Here is a 23,981-nt window from a genome sequence, read left to right on the forward strand (position 1 = left end):
TTAATGAATAACATGGGGCTTTTCAATTCATTTATATATTTGTGGGTAAATATGACTTCTGGTAGAATAAGCTGCAGCTTAGCATCCATCCTTTTCCTTGTTTTATTTTTAAAGAAGTGCTGAGAAATGTTCAGATAAATAAGTTGACAAAGTCAGGAGTTTTATAACTATATGCAGAGTTCAGTAGTCCCCAAGAGCACCCTCAGGTTCAGTAAGTCATTAAATCTTAGAACTCACTGAAAGTTGTTAATACAGTTATGGTTTATTACAACAAAAGGATACAGGTTAAGGTCAACCAAGGGATGAAATACATAGGGCAGAATCTGGGAGAGTTTCACCTGTGGAGGTTCCAGTTGTCCTCTTCCATTAGAATTGTGGACAGTACTTTGTGACAATGTGCAGGAAGTATTGCCAACCAGGGAAACTCACTGGAGCCTCAAGGCTGGAGTTATCATTGGGGTTCAGTCACAGAGATGCAGTTGTCCGACACCTCTGTTGCTGACCTTAGTTTTCAGCCTCTATGGAAATCACCTTACTCAAAGTTCCTTTTACAAATCGCATTGGTAGTATAGACTGTCTGGCATGGCCTAAGGTCCCAGGTAAACAAAGACAGTCTTATTAGGCAGAACCATCCAGGCATTTAGAATTATCTCCCAGGAGCCAAAGGCAAAGGCCAGCCCTCCTTTGGACTAAGATTAAATTTTTTTTTTAGGGCCTCCCTGCAGCATATGGAAGTTCCCAGGCTAGGGGTCGAATCAGAGCTGCAGCTTGCAGCAAGGCAGGGTCCTTAACTCACTGAGTGAGGTCAGGGATTGAACTTGCATTCTCATGGATACTAGTCAGGTTCTTAACCCACTAGGCCACAACGGGAACTCCAAGATTAATTCTTTACTCCAAACATATTACTCAGTTTTTTGAACTCGCAGCTGCTGGCCTACACCACAGCCACAGCAATGCCAGATCCGAGCTGTGTCTACGACCTACACCCCAGCTCACAGCATGCCAGATCCTTAATCCACTGAGCAAGGCCAGAGATCAGACCTGCAACCTCATGGTTCCTAGTCAGATTGGTTTCTGCTGCACCACAACAGGAACTCCTGAACTCACTTCTGAACATAACAAAAATTACATGATAACTGTCATTAAATTTTATTTTAATTAGTTGGCAATTCAGTTAGTTTTGCTGAAAGGAAAGAATTGGAAACCAACTATCTTACAAAGGTATTTGTTACGCATTTATTAGAGTGCAGTTACACACCAGCATTTGGAAGTGTCCCTTTGGTCCCCCAGCAGTTTGACACCTTGGAGCAGTGTGTGCTCTTGTTATATACCATGTAGACAAAGGATGTGCCTTCTGCCAAGTAGGAGAAGGGTGGTGCTCAGGCCAACCAACTTATAGTTAAACAAGGGTTGTTACAGCACCAAACAGGAAATAACAAAGTAGGATACTAGACTTCCTAAAATTCATCAGTTCTGCCCTGGAACAGGGGATCTCTTACTGGCTCCCTCCTCCTTGGCCTCTGGCCTGTCCCTCTTAAACCTGTTCCCTTTAAGATCGAAACCCCTCTCTCCTCCCTGAATCCCAAGACTTCTAACATCTGTCTCTGCCCACTTTTGAAAGAATCACAAGTCAGAAAATTAGAAGAGCAAGAAATTAGAAAAATTATAAATCTCTGCACACGGGAAGACAGGCCTTTTACTTCACTAAACAGAAGGTTTTGGTTCCCGGTAGCTTGATCTTCTTGCCCCTGGAGGAGGCTCTGATTCTCGCCTTTTTTTTTTTTTTTTTTACTTTTTCAGGCTGCACCCTCAGCATAGGAGGTTCCTGGGCTAGAGGTCTAATTGGAGCTACAGCTGCCAGCCCATACCACAGCCATAGCAACGCCAGATCCCAGCCGCATCTGCAACCTGCACCACAGCACATGGCTGAGCAAGGCCAGGGATCGAACCCGGAACCTCATGGTTCCTAGTTGAATTCGTTTCTGCTGTGCCACGACGGGAACTCCGCTTCTCACATTTGTGTAAGTAATGCTGAGGTGCCTCATCAAGAGTTTAAAATTCAGATGCTGAGACTACTGCTAAAAGGTTAACTTTTTTGGTTGAGTAGAGGAGACATGATCTGATCTTTGTTTTGAAATGATTACCCATCAGTGGGAAAATGGATTGGATAAGGAGAGACTGGAAGCATGGGAAGCAATTAGGAGACACTTGCGATAGTCCAGGGGTCATAAGACTTCACCTTGCAGTATTAGTTCCCCTGTAATACACAGGAGTCAGAATACTAGTAGCGTTGTGCTTTTTAGCTTTTTATTAAAGTGTAATGTACATACAGAAAAAATATATGTCAGGAGTTCCCATTGTGGCTCAGTGGGTTACGAACCCAGCTAGTATCCAGGAGAATGCGGGTTTGATCCCTGGCCCCACTCAGCGAGTTAAAGATCTGGCATTGCTGTGAATTGTGGTGTAGGTCACAGACATGGCTTGAATCTGGCGTTTCTGTGGCTGTGGTGTAGGCTGGCACCTGTAGCTCTAATTCGACCCCAAGCCTGGGAACCTCCATATTCCCACAGGTGAGGCCCTAAATTAAAAAGGGGGGGGGGAGAAAAGTACAAGAGTGTACAGCTTGTTGAATTTTAATAATTCAGTATATATATGTATTTGAAATTGTCTAAAAGGTTGTATGATGTGCCTTTTTTTCCCTCCCCAGATAATTTTTATGGTGGGACGAGGATATCTATCTCCAGATCTCAGTAAGGTACGGAGTAACTGTCCAAAGGCCATGAAGAGATTAATGGCAGAGTGCCTAAAAAAGAAGAGAGATGAGAGACCACTCTTTCCCCAAGTAAGAAAAAGCTTTATGTTAACTAAAAGGAGAGGTGAATATTTCAATGCAGATTTTTAAGTACTTTTTAGAGCAGAGGTTTGTTTTCACAAATTTGGATTCCATGTGATCATGTGCAGACTCTGATAAGTAAACACGTGATTTTATGTAAACACTTGAATTTATAAAGGTTGAATAGTGGTACACCTAGAAACTTAGGATACAGGTACAAAATATTTAGAAAGATTTTACTTTTGTCTAGCAGTTCTCAAATTTTTTGGCCTCGAAATTCTTTTCTACACTTAAAAATTATTAAAGACCTCGGGTCAAAGAGCTTTTGTTGATGTAAGTAGTAATTACCATTTTAAAAATTAAAACTGAGTTTTAAAAACATTTTTCATAGGAGTTCCCATGTGGCTCAGTGGGTTAAATATCCGACATTGTCACTGCAGTGGCTTGAGTGGCTCCTGTGGTTCAGGTTTGATCCCTGGCCCGGGAACTTCCGCATGCCAAGGGTGTGGCCAAAAAAATTAATTAAAAAATTAGCTAAAATATTTATCTATAAATTTATTTAAGCATAATAAAACCATTACATTTTAAATAATGTTTTATGAAAAGTAATTATGTTTCCCGCCAAAAAAATTAGAGAAAAGTGACCTTGGGGAGTTCCTGCCATAGTACGTTTGGTTAAGAATCTGAATGCGGTGGAAGTGTGGGCTCAGTCCCCAGCCTGGCGCAGTAGGTTAAAGGATCCACCACTGGTGTAGCTGCAGCGTAGGTCACAGTTGTGGCTCAGATTCATTCTCTAGCCTAGCAACTTTCAGTTATTGCAGGTACAGCCATAAAAAATAAATCTTTTTTTAAAGTGGCATTGTTTTACGCTTTTTACAGATCTCTACAAAATAAAGATAGCTAGATTCTCTGCTTTGCAGTTATTATGTTGCAATGTCTTATCTCATGTAGTTCCCGAAAGCTCCATTTATGCTTATAAAATAGGGATGGGAAAAAGGGCAAATGAAATCTTAATGATAGTATGAAAAGTTTTTCCATAGACTACGCTTTGTACACTGCTGCTTTAGTTCTTCTTGATGGTAAAATAAACAGGTTCCAAGCATCCTTTTAGTAATAGGTATTTTTGAGAGGCATTTCCACATGGGCAAAAAGAAAAGACATCTCTTGGTACTGTCTGCCATTCTCTGATTCTTGAAAACTCTCCATTGTTTTTTGTTTTTTCATGTTATAAAGTAAAGTGCTTAAATTAATCAATCTTTCATAAATTTGACAAAGTGGGACTAAGAACCTGAAGGAGCAGTTCTAGATACTGTAATGTAAATTCAGTGTTTAGCGTTGTGAGGACATTCTTGATAGTGCTCTGTAAAGGCGTCTCCGTAAGACAGTACAGTTTTCAAGTGGAAAATGCTGACTCCCATAGTTACTAAGGTACCAGAATTCCTGACTTGATCCTTTTTGAACCTTATGCCTTCGGATACCCAATCCTAGATGAGTTTTTTAGACAGAAGTCAGTGTTAAAGGAATGTGTGAATCTTTTATTCACATCTAAAGATTTTCTGTTTTTTGTTTTTTTTTTTTTTCTTTCTTTTGTTGTTGTTGTTGTTGTTGTTGCTATTTCTTGGGCCGCTCCGCGGCATATGGAGGTTCCCAGGCTAGGGGTCGAATTGGAGCTGTAGCCACCAGCCTATGCCAGAGCCACAGCAACTTGGGATCCGAGCCGTGTCTGCAACCTACACCAGAGCTCACGGCAACGCCGGATCGTTAACCCACTGAGCAAGGGCAGAGACTGAACCCACAACCTCATGGTTCCTAGTCGGATTCGTTAACCACTGCGCCACGACGGGAACTCCGATTTTCTGTTTTTTTAAGCAAGACTAGAAATTCTTTTTTGTTTTCTTAGGGCCGCACTCGCGGCATATAGAAGTTCCCAGGTTAGGGGTCGAATCAGAACTTGTAGCTGCCACCCTGCACCACAGCCACAGAAATGCCAAATCTGAGCTGCATCTGCTGTCCACACCACGGCTCATAGCAACACCAGATCCTTAACCCATTGAGCAAGGCCAGGAATCGAACCCGTGTCCTCATGGATACTAGTCAGGTTCGTTACCACTTAGCCACAATGGGAACTCCCCATTTAAAGATTTGATGATAGAATTTATGGTTTTTAACAACTGTCGCGGGGCGCGGGGTGGGGGGGTGCTTGTCCCAGGGTGGGGAAGCTAAATGGCTGGGTAGATATATTGGAGTTCTACGTCACTATTTCCTTTGAGAAAGAGTTGTTATTTTTGTTTTAAACCCAGAAAACTACTGGTTTAAGACTGTGAAAGTAAACGACTGGTATTGTTGGCCAATGTCAGCAGAACTCTGCACCATAATCTCTTTTCACATCCCAGCTTCTAGGGTTTCCTATTTAATAGGGTTGTTGTACCTTAATAATGCAGGTATATATCCTTAGGCTCACTTTTCAGATGGTATTAACAGGGACAGAATGGTCATATTTTTAATATAACATATTTCATGCTTTGCATGGTATCAGAAAATGAAATACATATATGACCATTCCAGATCATTGAAGACTGCCCCTTTAAGTATTACTTTTAAATTTTCATTATAAGGTCTGTCTTTATACCATACATAAACATAAATTTCAGATGACTATAGATTTATATGTAGGAGTTTCCTGATGACTGACTGGTTAAGGATTCAGTATTGTCACCACTGTTGGCTCAGGTTTGGTCCCTGGCCTTGGAACTTAAACATGCTATGTGTGTGGCCCCCAGAAAAAATTTTTTTTAATTTATATGTAAAAAACAAAACTATAAAATAAGAAACCATTTTTATAACCTTAAGGTAGGAAAGTCTTTCCTAAGCAAGAGACAAAAATCCAGAAGTTATAAAGGAAAAGGTTAACAGGGATCACATTTTTAAACTTCTATGTAGTAAAAATAATATTGGAAGATAAACATTGAGAAAAATGTTTACGTATAATAAATTTTATATCATATAAAAATGTAGTATATAATAAAGACTTTGTATTATTCAGAGTACTCTTCTACAAATCTCTAAGTAAAAGGGAGTCAATAGAACATGAACAAAGAATAAGAACTGGTGATTCACAAAAGAAATATAAATGGTGAATAAATTCAGCGCAAGATGTTCAGTGACAGTTAATAAAATGCAAAGCCCCAACTGTGAAATACATTTTGACTTTGTTTCTCAGAATGACAATAATCCCGCATTGGGAACAGTGTTGGGAAATGAGGAAGAGCCTTTCTTTTAAATTTTCATCAATGTTGGCAGCCTTGTAAAGTGGTAAACTCCGTAAACTTAAAACGCATATCACTTTTGCTCTGGTAATTCCGTTCCTAAAAATCTATGCTGTATGCTACAGAAGCTGCTTCCACAAGTATTCAGATATATGTGAGACTGTTCGCTGTAGGAGAAATTAAAGACATTAAGGTTAAGATATCTCTCAGTAGGTGGCTTGGATACCAGTTAGTGGAAAAGAAAGAAATGCAGAAAAATATGGGTAGTGTAATACCACTTGAACGGTGGTGAGGGTGGGGATGGGCCCTGTTTTCATATGTACATGTTTATGCATAGGAAAGGTCCAGAAGAAAGTATAGACTCTTTAACAGTGGTTACCCCTGGAAGGTAGGATTTATACTTTTCTGTATTATTCGAATTTTTATTTGTGTGTTATGCTTATAATTTTAAAAATTTTGTAACATTGCTTACTTCTTTGCCTTCTTATACTAATTATACAGACTACAGTTTTAACTTTTAAAAAAACTCTTGGTAGCTCAGAAAAATAATGTTAGTAGTATGTAATGTATATAATACCACTATATAGTATATAATCATAGTAGTAATAATAATGGCTGCTAAAGTTTTATTGAGTACTTACTATATGCCAGGCATTATGCCAAGCAAGCCCTTTACATGTATGTACACCCTCAAAAGCAATAACCTATTTCTTTGTACCTTAAACATGTGCTGAATTTCTACATTTTGTGTATTGGTGTCTATTTGTAGAGTTTTCCTTGACTTTTCTTTCACTCATGGGTTGTCACCTGTCATTCCTCACTCCTGTGCCACTAGCATTCTGGGTCATCGGGGCCCTACTTTTAATTATCTGTGTGTAAGACATTTTGCATTATTAAATTTCATTAAAGAATGAGTTGCTCTAATGGTTGTTTATGAAGTCATGTAATGGATTAGGGGCTTGTGAGAAATAACTATATAATTGACTTTAAATTTTTTATTATTTACTGTTCCAAGACTGGCAAATGATCTAAAATTATAAAATATAAATAAAAGCTAACTGTGGAGTTCCCGTCGTGGCTCAGTGGTTAACGAATCCAATTAGGAACCATGAGGTTTCGGGTTCGATCCCTGACCTCGCTCAGTGGGTTAAGGATCTGGCGTTGCTGTGAGCTGTGGTGTAGATCGCAGATGAGGCTCGGATCCTGTGTTGCTGTGGCTCTGGCATAGGCCGGCAGCTACAGCTCCGATTAGACCCCTAGCCTGGGAACCTCCATATGCCATGGGTGCGGCCCTGGAAAAAGACAAAAAGACAAAAAATAATAATAAATAAATAAAAATAAAAGCTAACTATGGGTTACTGTTCCCATTCAGTTTATAGAGACTAAAGCTGTATTAAGTAGTTTGGTAATTTTCTCTTAAAACTTTTTAAGGAAAAGTTATCAGTTCCTTTATTATTTTTCCAGGCATTTGGGATAATTAATACTGAAAACAATATAAGATTTCATTTGCTTTCTTATAAAGTATGATGGGGATTTTAAGGATGAACACCACCTAGATTTTCATTCTTCTTTCTTTTTTCTTTTTCTTTTTTTTTTTTTAGATTCTCGCCTCTATTGAGCTGTTGGCCCGCTCATTGCCAAAAATTCACCGCAGTGCATCAGAACCCTCCTTGAATCGGGCTGGCTTCCAAACAGAGGATTTTAGTCTATATGCTTGTGCTTCTCCAAAAACACCCATCCAGGCAGGGGGATATGGTGCGTTTCCGGTTTACTGAAACAACTTGAATGACAGAGTATAGGAGGGTAGGGACCGAGAAAAGTGAAAATACATTTGCTTATATATTTTGTTTTATGTATGTGTATGTTTTTAAAGACTGGATATACATGTATATTTTTATGGCGACACCCATGGCACAGAGATTGAATCCAAGCCACAGCTGGCACAACACTGTGCCACTCACACCTCTCCAGCGACCCGAGCTGCTGCAGTTGGATCTTTTTTTTTTTGTCTTTTTAGTGCTGTACCCTTGGCATATGGAAGTTCCCAGGCTAGGGTTGAATCGGAGCTATAACTGCTGGCCTACACCACAGCCACAGCCACAGCCACGGCAACACCAGATCCAAGCCTCATCGGTGACCTCTTGAACACCAGAGTTCAAGGCAACACCAGATCCTTAACTTACTGAGCAGGGCCAGGGATTGAATCCATGTCCTAATGGATACTGGTCGGGTTTGTTACTGCTGAGCCACAATGGCAACTCCCTGCAGTCAGATTCTTAACCCTCTGTGCCACAGCAGGAACTCCAAGACTGGATATACTTAGCATTAAATTTTCAACATCAAAGGGTTTTTAAAATTCACAGACATTGTTAAAAATTCACAGTACCGGGGAGTTCCCGTCGTGGCGCAGTCGTTAATGAACCCGACTAGGAACCATGAGGTTGCGGGTTTGGTCCCTGCCCTTGCTCGGTGGGTTAAGGATCCAGCGTTGCTGTGAGCTGTGGTGTAGGTTACAGAATGTGGCTCAGATGTGGCGTTGCTGAGGCTGTGGTGCAGGTCGGCAGCTGTAGCTCTGATTAGACCCCTAGCCTGGAAACCTCCATACGCCATGGGTGAGGCCCTAAAAAGACAAGAAAAAAAAAAAAAGAAATTTGCAGTACCTCTTCTGTAGGCTTTATTTCCTGTTCCAAGTTTGTTTTGTTTACCTTGCTATTAGCTATGGTGCCTTTTGCCATTACCTGTCATGCACCCATTAGGGGCTCCCGCGAGCAGCGCTACGCCTGTATATGTTGCAGGTGGGGAGCTGACAGTCGGTTAGACCGTATTAGCTAGGACAAACAGAACAAGTCTGATTAGGAGTCACTAGAATTGAAGAAGCTTATTTTTATTCTTAATATTTTTTCTAAAATTATTTCTTATTCTTACAATTTGGAAAATATAGTTATCCTTTATTCCCCTAAAGCAGTAAATTAAATTTCTTTGTATAAATCATGGGCGCAAGTAACCAAAGATATAGCTGAGGAGTGGCATGTCTGACGTGAGTAACATGGCTTAACTTTGAGTTTTTAGCTAATATTTCTTTATGTATTAAAGATGTCTTACATGACATATAGAAGTCAAATGCATTGCCTTCTCCTCCCAAAAAATTTCATGGAATTCTGTGAAAATTTTTAGGATTTTTTTTTTTTCTTTTAGTTAGCTCATTACCAAGTAACTAGAATTAATGAATTTTTTATCATTGTTATTACTTTAGATTGTACTTAGCTGTCATGATGCCTATTAGCAAATCACCTTATCCATGCGTCTCATAAAATATCTGTCCTCCTTATATTCTTTGCCCAGCAAGATTCTACTTATTATGAATGAATGAACACTATTTTTTATTCCACAGTATAAAGTATGTTTAGTGCTTTCTAATGCTTGCACTTTCTTGTGTAGAAAATAACTGTAATGTGGTAATCAGTGTTTTTTTTACTGTGAACCGAAATCTTACTGGGAATCAGAAGTAAAAGAAGCATCATTGCTGTCATCAAAGAAATTGCCATGTCTACTTCAGAGTCAGCCTAGGGACCAGAGCCAGCCTCTTAAACACACCTTCATTTACTTGCTTTGGATTTGTGATTCTTTTAAACACAGCTGACAATTCAAGGTTAGTCAGGGATACAGCATCTATATAAATGCTATCCTTCTGGGAAGCCAGTAAGGAAGAAAATAAAGAAGTCTTTAAACTAGTAATTTATTCATTAAGTACCACAAACACATTTTTGAAATACTTTCTTCATTTGAAAAAGCTAGATTTTATCTAGGGAAACTATTCAGTGGTAAGTTTGGCAAACCTTTTGCCCTTTATTTGGGTAGCTTAAGATAAATAATCCCCTTTGTAGTTTTAGAAATTAATTCATGAAAAAGAGCATTCTTGTATTTTAAAAATTTTTTTGAGAATATGAAAGGCATAAAAGAATGTAACTTCAGGAATCCCCGTCATGGCGCAGTGGTTAACAAATCTGACTAGGAACCATGAGGTTGAGGGTTCGATCCCTGGCCTTGCTCAGTGGGTTAAGGATCCAGCATTGCCATGAGCTGTGGTATAGGCTGCAGACCTGGCTTGGATCCCTCGTTGCTGTGGTTCTGGCGTAGGCCAGTGGCTACAGCTCCAATTAGACCCCTAGGCTGGGAACCTCCATATGCCATGGGAGCAGCCCTGGAAAAGGCAAAAAAAAAAAAAAAAAAGAATGTAACTTCAAAAACATCAAAGTGCATGATTTCTAATCCTGTGACACTAAAGATATGATTATTTGTATCTACTAGATTGGGTTTTATTGACTCATAAATCGAATGGCGGGCGTGTAACAAAGTTTTTACAAAATTGACTGGGTGTGGAATGCTCGAAGGTTTGGGCATTTTGAGGCACAGGAATTCAAAGGATCTTTTTATTGACAGCTCTGTTACAATTCCCCAGCATACTTTCTTAACTTTAATCTTCCTTTCTTTGTTCACTCTCTTTTTTTCCCCTAACACTGCCCACACCAGCCACCACCCAGCTCCCCATATCTTCATTTGGCTCTTTCCTTCCTTTGCCAAAGGGCGTTGCTGAGCTCTTAGAACTGCTCAGAAACTCATTATACCATCGCATAGACATTTAGACATGCCTTCAAAAGAGTTGCTTAGTAATTTGCTTCTTTCCATATTGGGTCCACTGAAAATATTATTGGAAGAACATTAAAAATAAAGCAGGTGAGATATTTCAACAACATGGTTCTGGAGAAGTAGGAAGCATTAGAATGACATATGGTAATTTCCCTTTCTGTTGTTGTTATTGCTTTGATACTGAGTTTTAGATGAATTCTCTAAATAAGAATAACAGTATTTTCCTTACCATAAGAAGCATTAGTCTCTTTGACTAAAGATTAGAAGCAGAAGGACATTCATTCTCTTGCAACTACTTCTTTCCTAAAACCTGCATCCTCAGATAGTTTCATTAAGGTTGATTTCCTTCTTCAGAAGGCAACCTTTTTCATGAAACTTTTTTTTTTTTTTTTTCAGCCACACCTGTGCCATGTGGAAGTTTCCAGGCCGGGGATCAAACCATTGCCACAGTTATGACCTGCCGCCTTGTGCCACGGCTGCAACAGCACCAGATCCTCAACCCACCGCCCCTACAAGGGAACTTCCTGTTTTACATTTTGGAAGTTTTACTAGTCAGTGATGAGGAATTAAGTTTTTTTTCTTCTTGATTTTAAATAGTTTAGGAATCATAACATTTAATCAAACAATTCAGGTTTATTTTTACATATTATAGTATTGTACCAGCCATTTAAATATAAAACCAGTAGTATTTAAAATTATCCTTTCTAAAAAAGTGACTATTTAACACATAGCTTAAATGGACTTCCTTTCAAATGGATCACTGTCAATTAAGGAAATGATCTATCATTTTTTTTAATATTATGAAAAGAGTATTTCATAACTAAAACACTTTGTTTATTGAGTATTTCTATAATACTTTTACTAAATATTTCATCTCCCTTGTGATCATTTCTCTAAGAATTTTAAGAAGTCAGGTGTGCCTGTGTTCCTCATCCTTTTGAAATCTGCCTAAAAGGTCCCTGCAAACAGAGAATAATGGGACTCTAATTTCCAATGACTGCCTCCCCCGACATCTAAAATAAGCACTTACTTGTGCACAAAATAAGAGATTTTTCATGACATTTTATCTTTAAGGATTCTTTACCAAATTATATGTGTAACAGCCTCTGAAATACATTTAATTCTGGAACTAAGGGTGATTATTTAGTAATATCTTAAGTCCTTAGCTCTCCAGTCAACAAAGCATGATGTTTGAGGTGTCTGGAATCTGTGTTCCCTACCGTGTTCCTAAATAAAGTCAAAGGGAAAACAGTGCTCAGGTTATTCTCAATCAGAAAGGAGGCTTTTAAAGAAGTTCCTTTCATTTTGTGGCCTCTGGTTTTTCAGTTGATAATTAAATTAATATACTGAGGGTTTTTTTTAAAGAATATTTAGATGTTTCACTTCAGAGAACTTGACACAAGCAGAGTTTCTCTTACTGCAAATAAAATAGGGTAGAAGGTAGGTTCATGGAGATTTCCTGATGTGCAAGAAGGAATAAGTAAGAAAAAAAATTTTTTTTTTTCCAAACCAGATCCATTGCCTGTTAGCACTGCCTTTTTCTTAAGTTTCTCTGACTTCAAGGACATATATGAAAGAGTTTTATTTTATTGATCCCTAAACTATGACTTCTCTTTGTCTTTTTGTTTCCCCCCCTTGGACCTAAAGTCTGATTATGAAAAGAACTGAATTCCATTAGAAGCCATAGACTCTGGTAGAATGGTCTTTTAGTGTTTGTTTTATTGCTATTTGATTTGGAGGTCATTGTTGAGATGTTGTGCTTTGGGGTGTTGTTCTGTATGGTTTTATTTTTGAGATTAGTATGTAAGTTTGTAGAGTAGAACACTTTTCAGTGAAATGCAGTGTCTAATTGTAATCATGAATAGGAAGTGTGAAGACTTTTTAGTTATTTTTAACATGGTATATAGGACAGGACTTAGAGTTTATCACCTTCTGATATTCTTTCACTTAATAGATGAATTCTAGCCGTTTTTAACAGAGATTTCTGTAAAGCAAATCCTGTTTTCACATTGGCTTCCTTTAAGGAGACGTAGATTGTGCTAGATAGAGCGACTGCCTGTAAGAATGTTGAAAATTGCTTTAAAGAAATGTATTAAAATACTTTTGGAAAAAGTAGCAAACTTAAAACCATAAGCAAAGGTAGTTAGGATGTTTATATATTTCTAGAGTCTCTGTTAATCTAATAGCTTCCTGTGGTTATGCTCTAAGTGTTTTACTCTCCAAGGTCTTAGTAATTTGGCTCCCCCCCCTCCCACCAATCAGTGCCAAACTCCCCTGTGCTTTTAAGTATGAGGTAATACCCTCCTTGATCTTTTGAGTCACAATACCTTGATTAATTGTTTGTTAAAAGGAATCCTTGGAGTTCCTGTCGTGGCGCAGTGGTTAATGAATCCGACTAGGAACCATGAGGTTGTGGGTTCGGTCCCTGCCCTTGCTCAGTGGGTTAAGGATCCGGCGTTGCCGTGAGCTGTGGTGTAGGTTGCAGACGCGGCTTGGATCCCACGTTGCTGTGGCTCTGGCGTAGGCCGGCAGCTACAGCTCCGATTCAACCCCTAGCCTGGGAACCTCCATATGCCGCGCGGGAGTGGCCCCAGAAATAGCAAAAAGACAAAAAATAAATAACTAAATAAATAAAAAATAAGAGGAATCCTTAGATGGAAAGATACAGTATCACTATCTGCAGTTCAGTTAGTAGTTGTATTCGGAATGGGAAAACAAATTAGTAATTACTGAAAATGATTTGGGGCCTGTTGTTTGTTACACGTTTGGAGTCAGACCTGGCTTTGCATCCCAGCTCTGCCATTTTCTAACTGAGATTTTGGGCAAGTTGCTTAACCACTTTAAAGCCCAGCTTGTGTCTCTCTAAAATGAAGAGAAGTGATAGCCCCTACCTCATTGAGTGACTGTGAGGATCAGATGCAAGTGCATATAAAGTATTTAGTGAGGCGTCTGGTATACTATAGCAGACCTTCAAATGGTCGCTCATATTATCAGCATCAGTCTGAGGGTTCAGCCAGCCAGTCATTAGCAGTCTGTTGTTTGTTAGGACATGCCAGTGTTCTCCAGTAACCAGCTGAAATTTAATAGCCATCAGAAAGTGGATAGATTCTTCGATTAAATTAGTATATTCATACAAGTGATTGCCTGCATCCTTATTAGAAGCTCCTATTACTGAAAAATGATGTTAAGGCTGACTAAATTCTGATAGTTGTCAGTTATTAACTAACCCTCTGAAATTACCTATGGTGTATATAATAAGAGGAGCAAATCTCTAGTTTAACGTCGGACAGAAGAGTAGATGAAAAATAATGGCATGAAACCCCCCAATGCAGTAAGCTAAGAGTATATACCTCACAGCTACAATTTTTATGCCAAGAGTAATATTCATTGACATGGGCCTGTATAAGTTTAAAAGGTGGAATGAGTGGGAGAGGTCTGGATTTTCTTCTGTCAAATGTGTGATGTGGACAGACCATTTGACCTGTGAATTTTATGTTTTCCGAAATGAGACTATTTCATGCTCCCCTAATAGTAGCATTACAATAATGAAAATGAGTTGATAATTTGGAGGAAAATATTTTACAAATTATCCGTACTATTTTACCATCAGTTTCTGAGAAGTTTTATTCATTGGAACTGTTTTCAGCTTGATTACAGCCAGTATTGGCAGTGTAAAACCCAAGTGGGGAATTATTTCATATGTAATTTGTCTTCTCTTTCATGGTTTCAGCCTTTTTTGCTTTTAAATTAGTGATGCTGTTTCTAGATTTGTAGTATATGGCTGGACGCCTTGTAGTGAGGTTTCAGCGAGGCTTTTCTATTGTCTTTAGCTTATTTGAGATAACTTTTTTAAAATTAGCTCTTGTCCTCCCCCTACAGGAGAATTTGCAGCCTTCAAGTAGCCACACCATCATGACAGCATCTACTCTTATTTCTTAAGTCTTGTGTTCGTACAGTTTGTTAACATCAAAACACAGTTCTGTTCCTCAACTCTTTTTAAAGATAAAAAATTTTCAGTGCATAAGCTGGTGTGGAACAGAATGGAATTTCCCATCCAACAAAAGAGGGAAGAATGTTTTAGGAACCAGAATTCTCTGCTGCCAGTGTTTCTCCTTCAACACAGATACCACGTGCACACAAGTCTGCCCACTCCCAGGAAGAAAGGGGAGACCCTGAGATCTGACCTTTGGTGGTCAGGCGTGATGGAAAGAAACTGCTGCTACAGCTTGGGAGATTTGCTCTGGAAAGTCTGCCAGTCAACTTTGCCCTTCTAACCACCAGATCAGTATGTGGCTCATCATCTGATGGGGCAGTTGCAGTCACCAAGCCTCGTTCTCTTTCCTGTGCTGGGATTTCGTTGTGGAGCTCTTACCCCTAGCCACCGCCGGTTCATTTCTGAGGGATGGAACAAAAATGCAGCATGCCCCTCCCGTGTGGTACATGTTCAGTCCTTGACAGGTTTTTATCAAAACAAAGCTATTTTATGGAAATGGAGGGCGAGAGGTGAGGAGGCAGGTTTTGGTGCCAAGGAAAAGGGAATGCTGCATCTTTTTCCTGACCTGCTGGCTCTCTGGCCTTTGTTTTCCTTGCTCACCGCAGGGTCTGCCCAGAGGGCAGGCTGGAAGTGCGGGCGCGTCGCCTTCTTTTCCCTTTGGGTCCAGCAATGAAGATAAATGTTTGGGGATTTTTTTTTTTTTTTTCCCCTCCACGATGTAGCAAGTTCTCAGGAAAATACAGTTGATATCTTCCTCCTAAGCTCTTCCAGTCACCGAGTATTTATGTGGCTACTTTGTCCAAGGCACAAAATGCCATGGCAGTTATCTAATTAAAAACCTGCAAAACTGCTTGATAACAGTTTCGAGTGTGAGACATTTATGTAATTTAAATGTAAGGTACAAGTTTTAATTTCTGAGTTTCTTCTATTATATTTTTATTAGAAAGAAAATAATTTTCAGATTGAATTGAATTGGAATAAAAGAATACTTCCCACTAGAATTATATATCCTGAAAAATTGTATTTTTGTTATATAAACAACTTTTAAAGAAAAATCATTATCCTTTTCTCTACCTAAATATATGGGGAGTCTTGGTATAATGACAAATATTTATCATTTTTAAATTAATGGTACTTGCTGGATCCACACTAACATCTTTACTAATATCTCATTGTTTCTTCCAACTTACTCCTCCACTACACCCTGCATCTCCTTTCTAGTCTTTTATCTAGAATATGCAACCTCAAATAAAAATGGTGGTGTCTCCATTCATTCTCCTTCTTCCTTTTTTCCCAAGCCTGGTCTTCAAAAGGTTGAGTAATTTGACACCTGAATTCCCCGGGCGGAGAATAGAGCACTTTTAGGTGTATTGGGACTGAGAGAGGATGTGTAAAGCCTAACGTCAGTTGTTTTTATAGAAGGAACTGCTGTGGTGTTAAGAACCTCATTCTTTGTAAATGGAGAACACAGCCTAGCATACCTTCCCGTGGCCTTTGCTAAGGCGCGGTCTGAGTCCCAGTCGCAGCAAAGAAAGTGACTCAGGATGTATTACTGGCAAATACCTCCCTTACCACGAGTCTAGACTCTTAATTAAATCAAGATTTAGGAATGTGAATCGAATCCAATGTATCTAGCTCAACCAAGTTATGTAGCCAAGGACCTGAAAGAAGTCAGACAGGACCTATAAAGTAAATCAGGAAGTCAGAAATTATTTAAAGTTTTAAAATTATAACTCGCCCTCCTATCTTTCAGCCTACTAAAGCTTACTGCCATTTGATGGTTTTTGCTACAATATCTATATTCAGAAGAAGGCAAATTGAAAATTCCATGGACCTATAAAAAGATTGTCCCAGTAAAATGGAAAACATCCTGAAGTTATTAATGAGTGTGAAACAGTATGTTCTTAAGTCTTACATGAGCAGAGCAATATCTTACAGAATTCAGAAATTGCAAAAATGAAAATGATTCATACTGACTTGAAGAGCACCTTGTGAACATAATGCTGCCTCTCTTTTAAAAGCATTGTTTATTTTTCTTTTTAAACTATGTCCCCATAGATGCTTTTGAACATGCTTGTGTTTCCTAAGATTGGAGAGAGCTGGTTTGGGAGACTACGCATGTCCTGCCAGAGGCTCTAGTGCAAGACCCCCTCGCTTTGGCAGGAGCCAGCACAGGAGCTAGTTATGGAGGAAGCTTAGCATTGATGATTTCAATACAGAATTCAAGGTGATACAATTTTTTTTTCCCTTTCTTTTTAGAATAGGTTGCTGTCAAAGGGGAACGAGCTTGATCTCAAATGAAGTGTACCCAGAAGCCAGGCTCAGGGTATTCTTGAGAGAGTTTTTTAGAGCCCTTAAAAAAAATAACACTTTAGCATTTCCCTGTTCTTCCTTTTCTCTATCAAATACTTTTTTCTCTAGTTTACAAAGGACATGGAAAAGGAATTTCCTCTGAGTTGTACATGCTGTTTTCGATGCTTAGACTACAGATAGACTTGTTGAGCTCCTAAGAAAATACAAGGAAGAACTCCTTGTTGTGCAGAGCACTTTACGAGAACTTTGTATAAATAGTATGTGGCTGCTTCACTGTCTTGTAAGGCTGTACTTCTCTGTCTTTCCCGTAAGGCGGCTGCAGTGCCTTCTGTAGTGTATTTTAGATAAGGAGAGGTGAAGCCTTCTGAGAAATTTGAGAGCAACCATAAGAGATCATTTTAAAATAGGTAGTATTCCTGTAGACTTATCATCATTAAACTAGTCTAGGGTCTAAACTTCTGCCACTGAAATAACATTGACCAAAAAATAGTTTATCAAAGGGATTTGTGAATATAAAACCCAGTGTAGTCATTGGACTTACAGGCACCTTAAAAGAAGACTCTGTCTAGCCGTCAAATTCTGGTTCCTTAACATCCAGTCTCTGATGATGCTTGAGATCCCATGGGACATACTGGGGCAAGCAGAGAAGATAAAATCTCATATACTTGAGTGTGTTCTGTTTGTCCGTGTCGGAGAGGAAGAGCATTATGTAGTCATAAAGACTTCGGGGCTTCAACACCGTCAACCCGAAACTTTGTAAATATTTTCTAGACTGTCGGGTGCCGTCGCAGCTCTTTATCACACGGTGTTATCTTTTACTCACCAGGCAGAGTTGGAGGCGCTGCAGGCCCTCCTCGGCTCTCACCTCCCCTTCTGTCCAGTCAGCGCTCCAGCCTTGTGCAGACCTCATCTAGCTTTAGTTTGCAGGGTTCAGGTGACCTCTTCAAAAACTACCTCCTCAGACTGAGGTAATGAATAGTTATTTATTTTAAAACATGGAAAGTCAGGAGCTCTAGAACGTGAAGATGATTTAAGATTTCAGCTTTTCTGTGTACTCGTATTTGAGCACTCTCATTTTGTCCTAAAGGGCGTTACACATTGAAGCAGTAATGCTGAGAAGTGTAGCTCGGAGTATCTGAATGTTGAACGTGGTGCCAGAATCTGTTTAGGGCTACGTTTCGGAATCTTAACCTCATATCGGTTGCATGAAATTAAATAGTTATGGTTACCACTTCACTAACAGTGATGTAATTTTAATTTTCAGGAGGCTTGGCAAGACAGTACATCTTCATACTGAGTTAGCCACAGCGTCTCACGTGCACAGATGCTCCTATAGAGACTGCCCAGTTAGGAGGGTAGAGTGATTACTCATTTTGCAAGATTGTCCTCTCTGTCCAAATTGGCACTGATAGTGCTCACCTATCAGCACTTTGAGACGAGCAGATTTCCAGTCATTAGGGTGTTAAAAAACAAAAACCCCATCATAGCCAGACAGGTTTCCTGTGAGTATAAACAGCAACTAGCTCATCCATTGAAATGGTGTAGGTAAGGCTCTAGAAAAATAACCTTGACAATTTGCCAAATGATCTTACTGTGCCTTTATGATGCAATAAAAAAGCTAAAATTTTAGCAGAATCAGTGATTTGTGAAGAGAGCAGCCACCTTGATCTAACTCAGCTGTGTTAATATTTTTTAGCGTGCAATTTAGACTGCAAAGATAAATGCACTAAAGAGTTTATAGCCAAAATCACGTTTAAAAAAAAAAATGAGAAAACACACAGGTAAATTTTCAGTGATCAAAACTATTTTTTTAAAGTACATAATCCCTAGTGTAGTCAATATATTTATCCCATAGACCAACTAGGTTGAAATCATAATTCAGCGACATTTCTAGAGAAACTTTTTCTACTCCCATAGGTTCTTCAGAGCATGGAACTTTTATATAACATGTTTGACAGACATTCTAAGAAACTGCTATAGTTTAGGCTTGAAGTACTGTATGCTGGGCAGCAGTCATGTAAAACTAGTGAGAAGAGGGAAATTAACACATAGGACAGAATTTGATTTTATCAGTCCAGAGTACTGCTGCCAACCTAGACACTGATTTTTCAGTTCAAAATGTAAACCTGTCTCCCGGGACGACACATTAAGTGGGACTGTCCTGCTAATGCTGTTCAGGGTGCTCTGGGGCCAGGCAAGGTCTCCAGAGGCTCCTCTCTGAGAAGACATTGGAAGAGCCAGTGACCTGGCTGGTAGGTGTGAACTGGACACACTCCCCAGTGTGCTTCTTGTATCTTCTTTCCTCGTCACCCCCAAGAAAGGCTTCCGCGAGTTCTCTAGACTTTTTACTAAGGTGTGTCACTAATGCCTGTAGGTTGCTGAGCCCCCGAGAAGCGCAGTAGCATCTCGGCCTGACTGTGCGTTGGCCAGCGGAGAGGGAGGTGGCCAGTGATTGTGTTCCGTGTTGCTAGCTCTGGTAAATAGAAACTGCTGGTAAGATTTTGGTCTTGTCAGTACACTAGAGAGTAAGTTTTGTTTTGTTGTTTCTAGAGAATCAGTTTTCACTGCTATTTGGGAAAACATTTCCATTCAATTTCAGTCCTGAATTTTGCCAGCTGTGGTCATTAACAGTTTCTATCAGGTATTTTTAAGGTAGATGAGGACAGAAACCGAAGTCCTGACCTAATCTTATAGAAACAGTGGTTTATTTACAGCAGTTAGGGGTGGTTAGTCTCTACCTCAGAAAAGTGATTGTGCATCTTTTATTTCAACATCCACAACTTCAGCTGTTGTTTTTAGTTTTGTTAACCTTTTGACCCCCCTTTACCCAACTGTTTAGTTTTTTTAATTATTACTAAATTGGTTTCATTAAAATGTCTGATTTTATCTAGATATTTTGACTGATTACAGTGACATGACCAGTTGTGCATGAGGACACAACCAGTGTGTCTGTTTCATTTGTAATGCTTTTTTTTAAAAAAGAATTTTATAGATTGAAGTACTCTATGAAAAACAAATAACTTTAATATGTTTATTCATGTTACTATCACAAAAAAGGAGGGGGGGTTGTGCAAACTCTCTGCTTCTCCTGGCAGGCTGAGCACATCGTCCAGCACCCACCAGTGGCTGGTTCTCATCACGGGATGTATGTAGGGAATCAAAAATCGAGCATAAAATTCACTTAAGAAATAAAACAGAGAAAAGGTTCTGTTTACAGGAATGGAGATGGGGGTTAAGAGTAAGTTGCATAGTAAGTTGGTTCTGTTTTGAAAATTGTGTTACATTTGTGTGTTCAGCCTTTTTTAACCCACTTGTGTTTTGGTGCAGTATGTGTTACCTAGGAGGAAACTTCAGACTAGCAGAAGCAACAAAGCTCAGAGACTAGGCACAAGTGTAGACAAAATGGACCAAAATGGGAGGGGGGTGGGTAAGGGAGTACGTCTAGGGGTAGGAAAAATTGATGTGAGGGTGGGAAATAAACTACAATTACCTGAAATAAAATGTAAGAGTGCAATAAGTGTGCTTTTTATTCTAAGCTGTGAACGGGTTTTTTAAAAAAATCATTCCTTCCTAATACATTTTGCGTGTGTTTCGTAGCTGATTAACGCCAGCTATGGGAACATATAATGCCTTTTTATTCATGTTAATTACCAGTATAAATGGCTAACCTTTCTGTCTTATTTATCTTCATGTTATATTAGTTTACATACAGGGGTTGTGTGTTTATGCTGTAACTGTTCCCTCCTTCGTTTGAAAGACTCTCTTGGGTCCTCTGCGTTTCCTTCGGCCACAGGTTTGCGTCCCAGCCTGGCCTTCGTGCTGTCGCCTGATTTGCAGGATCTGTGTCTCATCTGTTGGTTGTGTACTCTCACCCTTTCCTCACTTGGGTGTCTCCTATAATTGGAACGTACACCTATGAGGAGAATGTTTGACATGTGTTCCTTTGAGTTCTGTTTAGTAGTTAGGATTGCTCTTTGGTTTGGACCAAGAAAAGGAAATCACCCCCCTTTTCGCTTATTTCTTGGTTTGAGGACAGTTCTTCTACAAGAGAGAGGAAAGTGAAATCCTTCATGTTTTATCTGCAGTGGGTTCATGGCCCCAGGTTACTCCTCTGAACCTTGGGGTGATTCACACACACATCCTCTCCTCTCTTGCTGCCAAAGGTTTGGGTTTAGTTTGCTTCAGTTCCGCTCAAGCATTGAGAAGGTTCTCATGGAGTCTGGGGTATGCCCAGTAAAAAGATGGGGACCTTTTAATTGTCCACAGACCTCTGTATACCTGCTTTGCAAAAATTACAATGGAGTAATATTTTTAAAGCTTATTTTTCAATTCATAAAAGAAGAATTTATTTTCAGTCAAATGGATGACATCTCCCTTTTGTCCCTTAATCCTCGATGTTTGCTTGTTTTTTTTGTTGTTGTGGTTGGTTTTTTTTTTCAATTCTTCCCCATGCCCACTTCTTGATACCTTGGGTTCTCTTTCCTGCTCAGGTCCCTTCATTTGTACTTTGGAGTTTTTCTCATGTAAATTTGTACAATGGAAAATATTGTTCAGTTTGGATAGAAAGCATGGAGAATTAAATTTTAAAAAAGATAGCTGAAATTCAGATTGAAGAAATTTATTCTGTGTAAAGTTATTTAAAAACTCTGTATTATATAAAAGGCAAAAAAGTTCTATGTACTTGATGTGAATATGCGAATACTGCTATAATAAAGATTGACTGCATGGAGAAGCCTTTATCAAGATCATTTTTCTAGTACTGTCGTTCAGTAATGCAAGTACTCAGGGTTTTGAGTTCTTTCAGGCAGTGATGTCAGTTATGCTTGGTGGGCAGAAGCTATTACACGAGAAATTTTTTTTGCTTTTTAGGGCCACACCCATGGCATATGGAGGTTCCCAGGCTAGGAGCTGAATCAGAGCGGCAGCTGCCAGCCTACGCCACAGCTCACAGCAACGCTGGATCCTTAATCCAATGAGTGACGCCAAGAATCAGAGGTACATCCTTATGGATGCTAATCGGGTTCTTAACCCACTGAGCCACAACAGGAACTCCATAAATATTTTTAAAGTAAGTTGTCAAAATGAATACCTGGTACATTGTACCAGCTATACAGTGACAGTCTTTTGTCCAGCATTTTATGATGCTGTGACTTGACCGTTCGAACCCTCCAGTGGCTCTACTGAAGTGTTTGCTGTAGTGGAATTAAGTAGCAGTCTGTCTGGAGAAGTCCCACCTTCTGAAATTTGAGTATTATCTTTCCAACTTTTTTGACACAACTTCAATAATACACCTTCTATAGGAACCCTCTACAAACTGTACGTGCAAATATATGTACTTGAAACTATGCACTCACTTTATACTTCATCTTTTCTAACTTTTTTTTTTTTTTTTGGTCTTTTTAGGGCTGCAACCCCTGGCATATGGAGGTTCCCAGGCTAGAGATCGAACTGGAGCTATAGCCACTGGCCTATGCCACAGCCACAGCCACACCAGATCCTTAACCCACTGCACGAGGCCAGAGATTGAACCTGTGTCCTCATGGATAAAAGATTTGTTTCCACTGAGCCATGACAGGAACTCCTTTTTTAAGGAAAGAAAAAAAAAAAAATGCTGGCTTCCTACCCCCAACAAATTTGTGTATGTGATTTCATGGAGTTTGAGAGTATCTTCAAGACAGTGTCATATACCTGGAAACCCTGTGCCTGAGACAGAGAAGTCTTCAAGATGGCACATATTTGAGGAATCTGGTTTCTGGTCCTCATGCTCCTCCAAAGAAACAAAATGCTGTTGAGGTAAGTGTTTTCTTTGGATTTCAGTCTTCTCATCGAAAAAATGCAATTCTGTAATACAAACATTACAGAAACTTTTAAAATTTAGCCCAGGATCATGAACCCTTTATGATAAAATTCTTTTGTAAGAACCTTACTATATTAGCTCTTCCGAAATTTTATCAGGGGCTGTGGTAATTGGACCTCCTCTCCGGGCAATATAGTTCTCCTAGACTCATAAAATGTTAGAACCAAGTTCTTAAAAATCATGTAACTCCATGTTAAGAGAGCAGTGTCCCCTCGTCGGTTACTGAATAGGAATCCCCAGGGGTGACTTTCCCAGGCTCAGGAAGTCAGGAGTTTGGCTTCCAAGATCACTACAGTGCATTATGTATATACATACTATACATACATCTTGCTGTGGCTGTGGTGGCTGTGGGTGAAATTTGAATAGAAATAGTTGACAGCACGACATTGAGCTTGTAGCTAAAAATGGATGTTGCACCAGGCATATTCCACTTGACCCTGCTGTCTTCTCCATCAAGCAAGCCCACTGCTCATGTAGGTGGTAAGAGGTAAAAGCCCACTTGCTAGGAAAGGTCAGCACCAGCTCAGGCAGCTCCGTTTCCTCCACTGTCCTGCTGAAGCACCTGATGAGGCAAGAGCAGCAGGCACCCCACAGCAGCCTCTTCTACAGAATAGCTGTCAGGGCAAGTGGAGCCGAGATGGCTCCTGTACCTTCCTGTACACGCACAACACAGCAGCTCCCTTGTCACATGACTTGATTAGGTAATCAGTTGTGGCATGCGGTGTGGAGGGGGGGGGGTTTGTTTTTGCCAAGCCCTATGGCATTTGAAAGTTCCTAGGCCAGGACTGCAACCCAAGCTGCTGTAGTAGGAACACCAGATCCTTAACCAGCTGCACCACAAGGGAACTCCAGGAAGGTGCCTTGTTTAGTATGATACTCCCAACACCTAGGTGGTCAAAAACCTAAATTAAAAATGAATAGTTTTGCTGAAAGTACATTATCCTATCTCACTCTTCTCTCCCATTCCTCTGGCCCTAAGAATTCCTAGTTAGGAGTATGTCTTAGGAGCTCACAGGAGGTTCCCGTCATGGCTCAGCAGTAATGAACCCAACTACTATGCGTGAGGTTGGG

General features: G+C 39.7%; 1 protein-coding gene across 9 annotated transcripts in view; it reads left to right on the forward strand.

The window, feature by feature from the left end:
* The window catches only part of BRAF (B-Raf proto-oncogene, serine/threonine kinase), a 174,596-nt gene extending 152,811 nt beyond the window's left edge, over nucleotides 1–21,785 (forward strand). For 5 of the 9 annotated variants that reach the window (XM_021078584.1, XM_021078587.1, XM_021078583.1 and 2 more), the window contains 3 exons: nucleotides 2,708–2,842; nucleotides 7,701–7,854; nucleotides 14,626–21,785. In XM_021078584.1, coding sequence (XP_020934243.1) covers nucleotides 2,708–2,842; nucleotides 7,701–7,854; nucleotides 14,626–14,648 — 312 coding nt within the window. In that variant the 3' untranslated portion in view covers nucleotides 14,649–21,785. Of the gene's footprint in view, nucleotides 1–2,707; nucleotides 2,843–6,436; nucleotides 7,160–7,700; nucleotides 13,353–14,625 lie in introns of those variants that run through there. The other 4 variants (XR_002340234.1, XM_021078585.1, XM_021078586.1 and 1 more) reach the window with 3 other exon arrangements.

The sequence above is a fragment of the Sus scrofa genome, chromosome 18 (genome assembly GCF_000003025.6).
Source record: "Sus scrofa isolate TJ Tabasco breed Duroc chromosome 18, Sscrofa11.1, whole genome shotgun sequence".
Lineage (NCBI taxonomy): Eukaryota > Metazoa > Chordata > Mammalia > Artiodactyla > Suidae > Sus > Sus scrofa.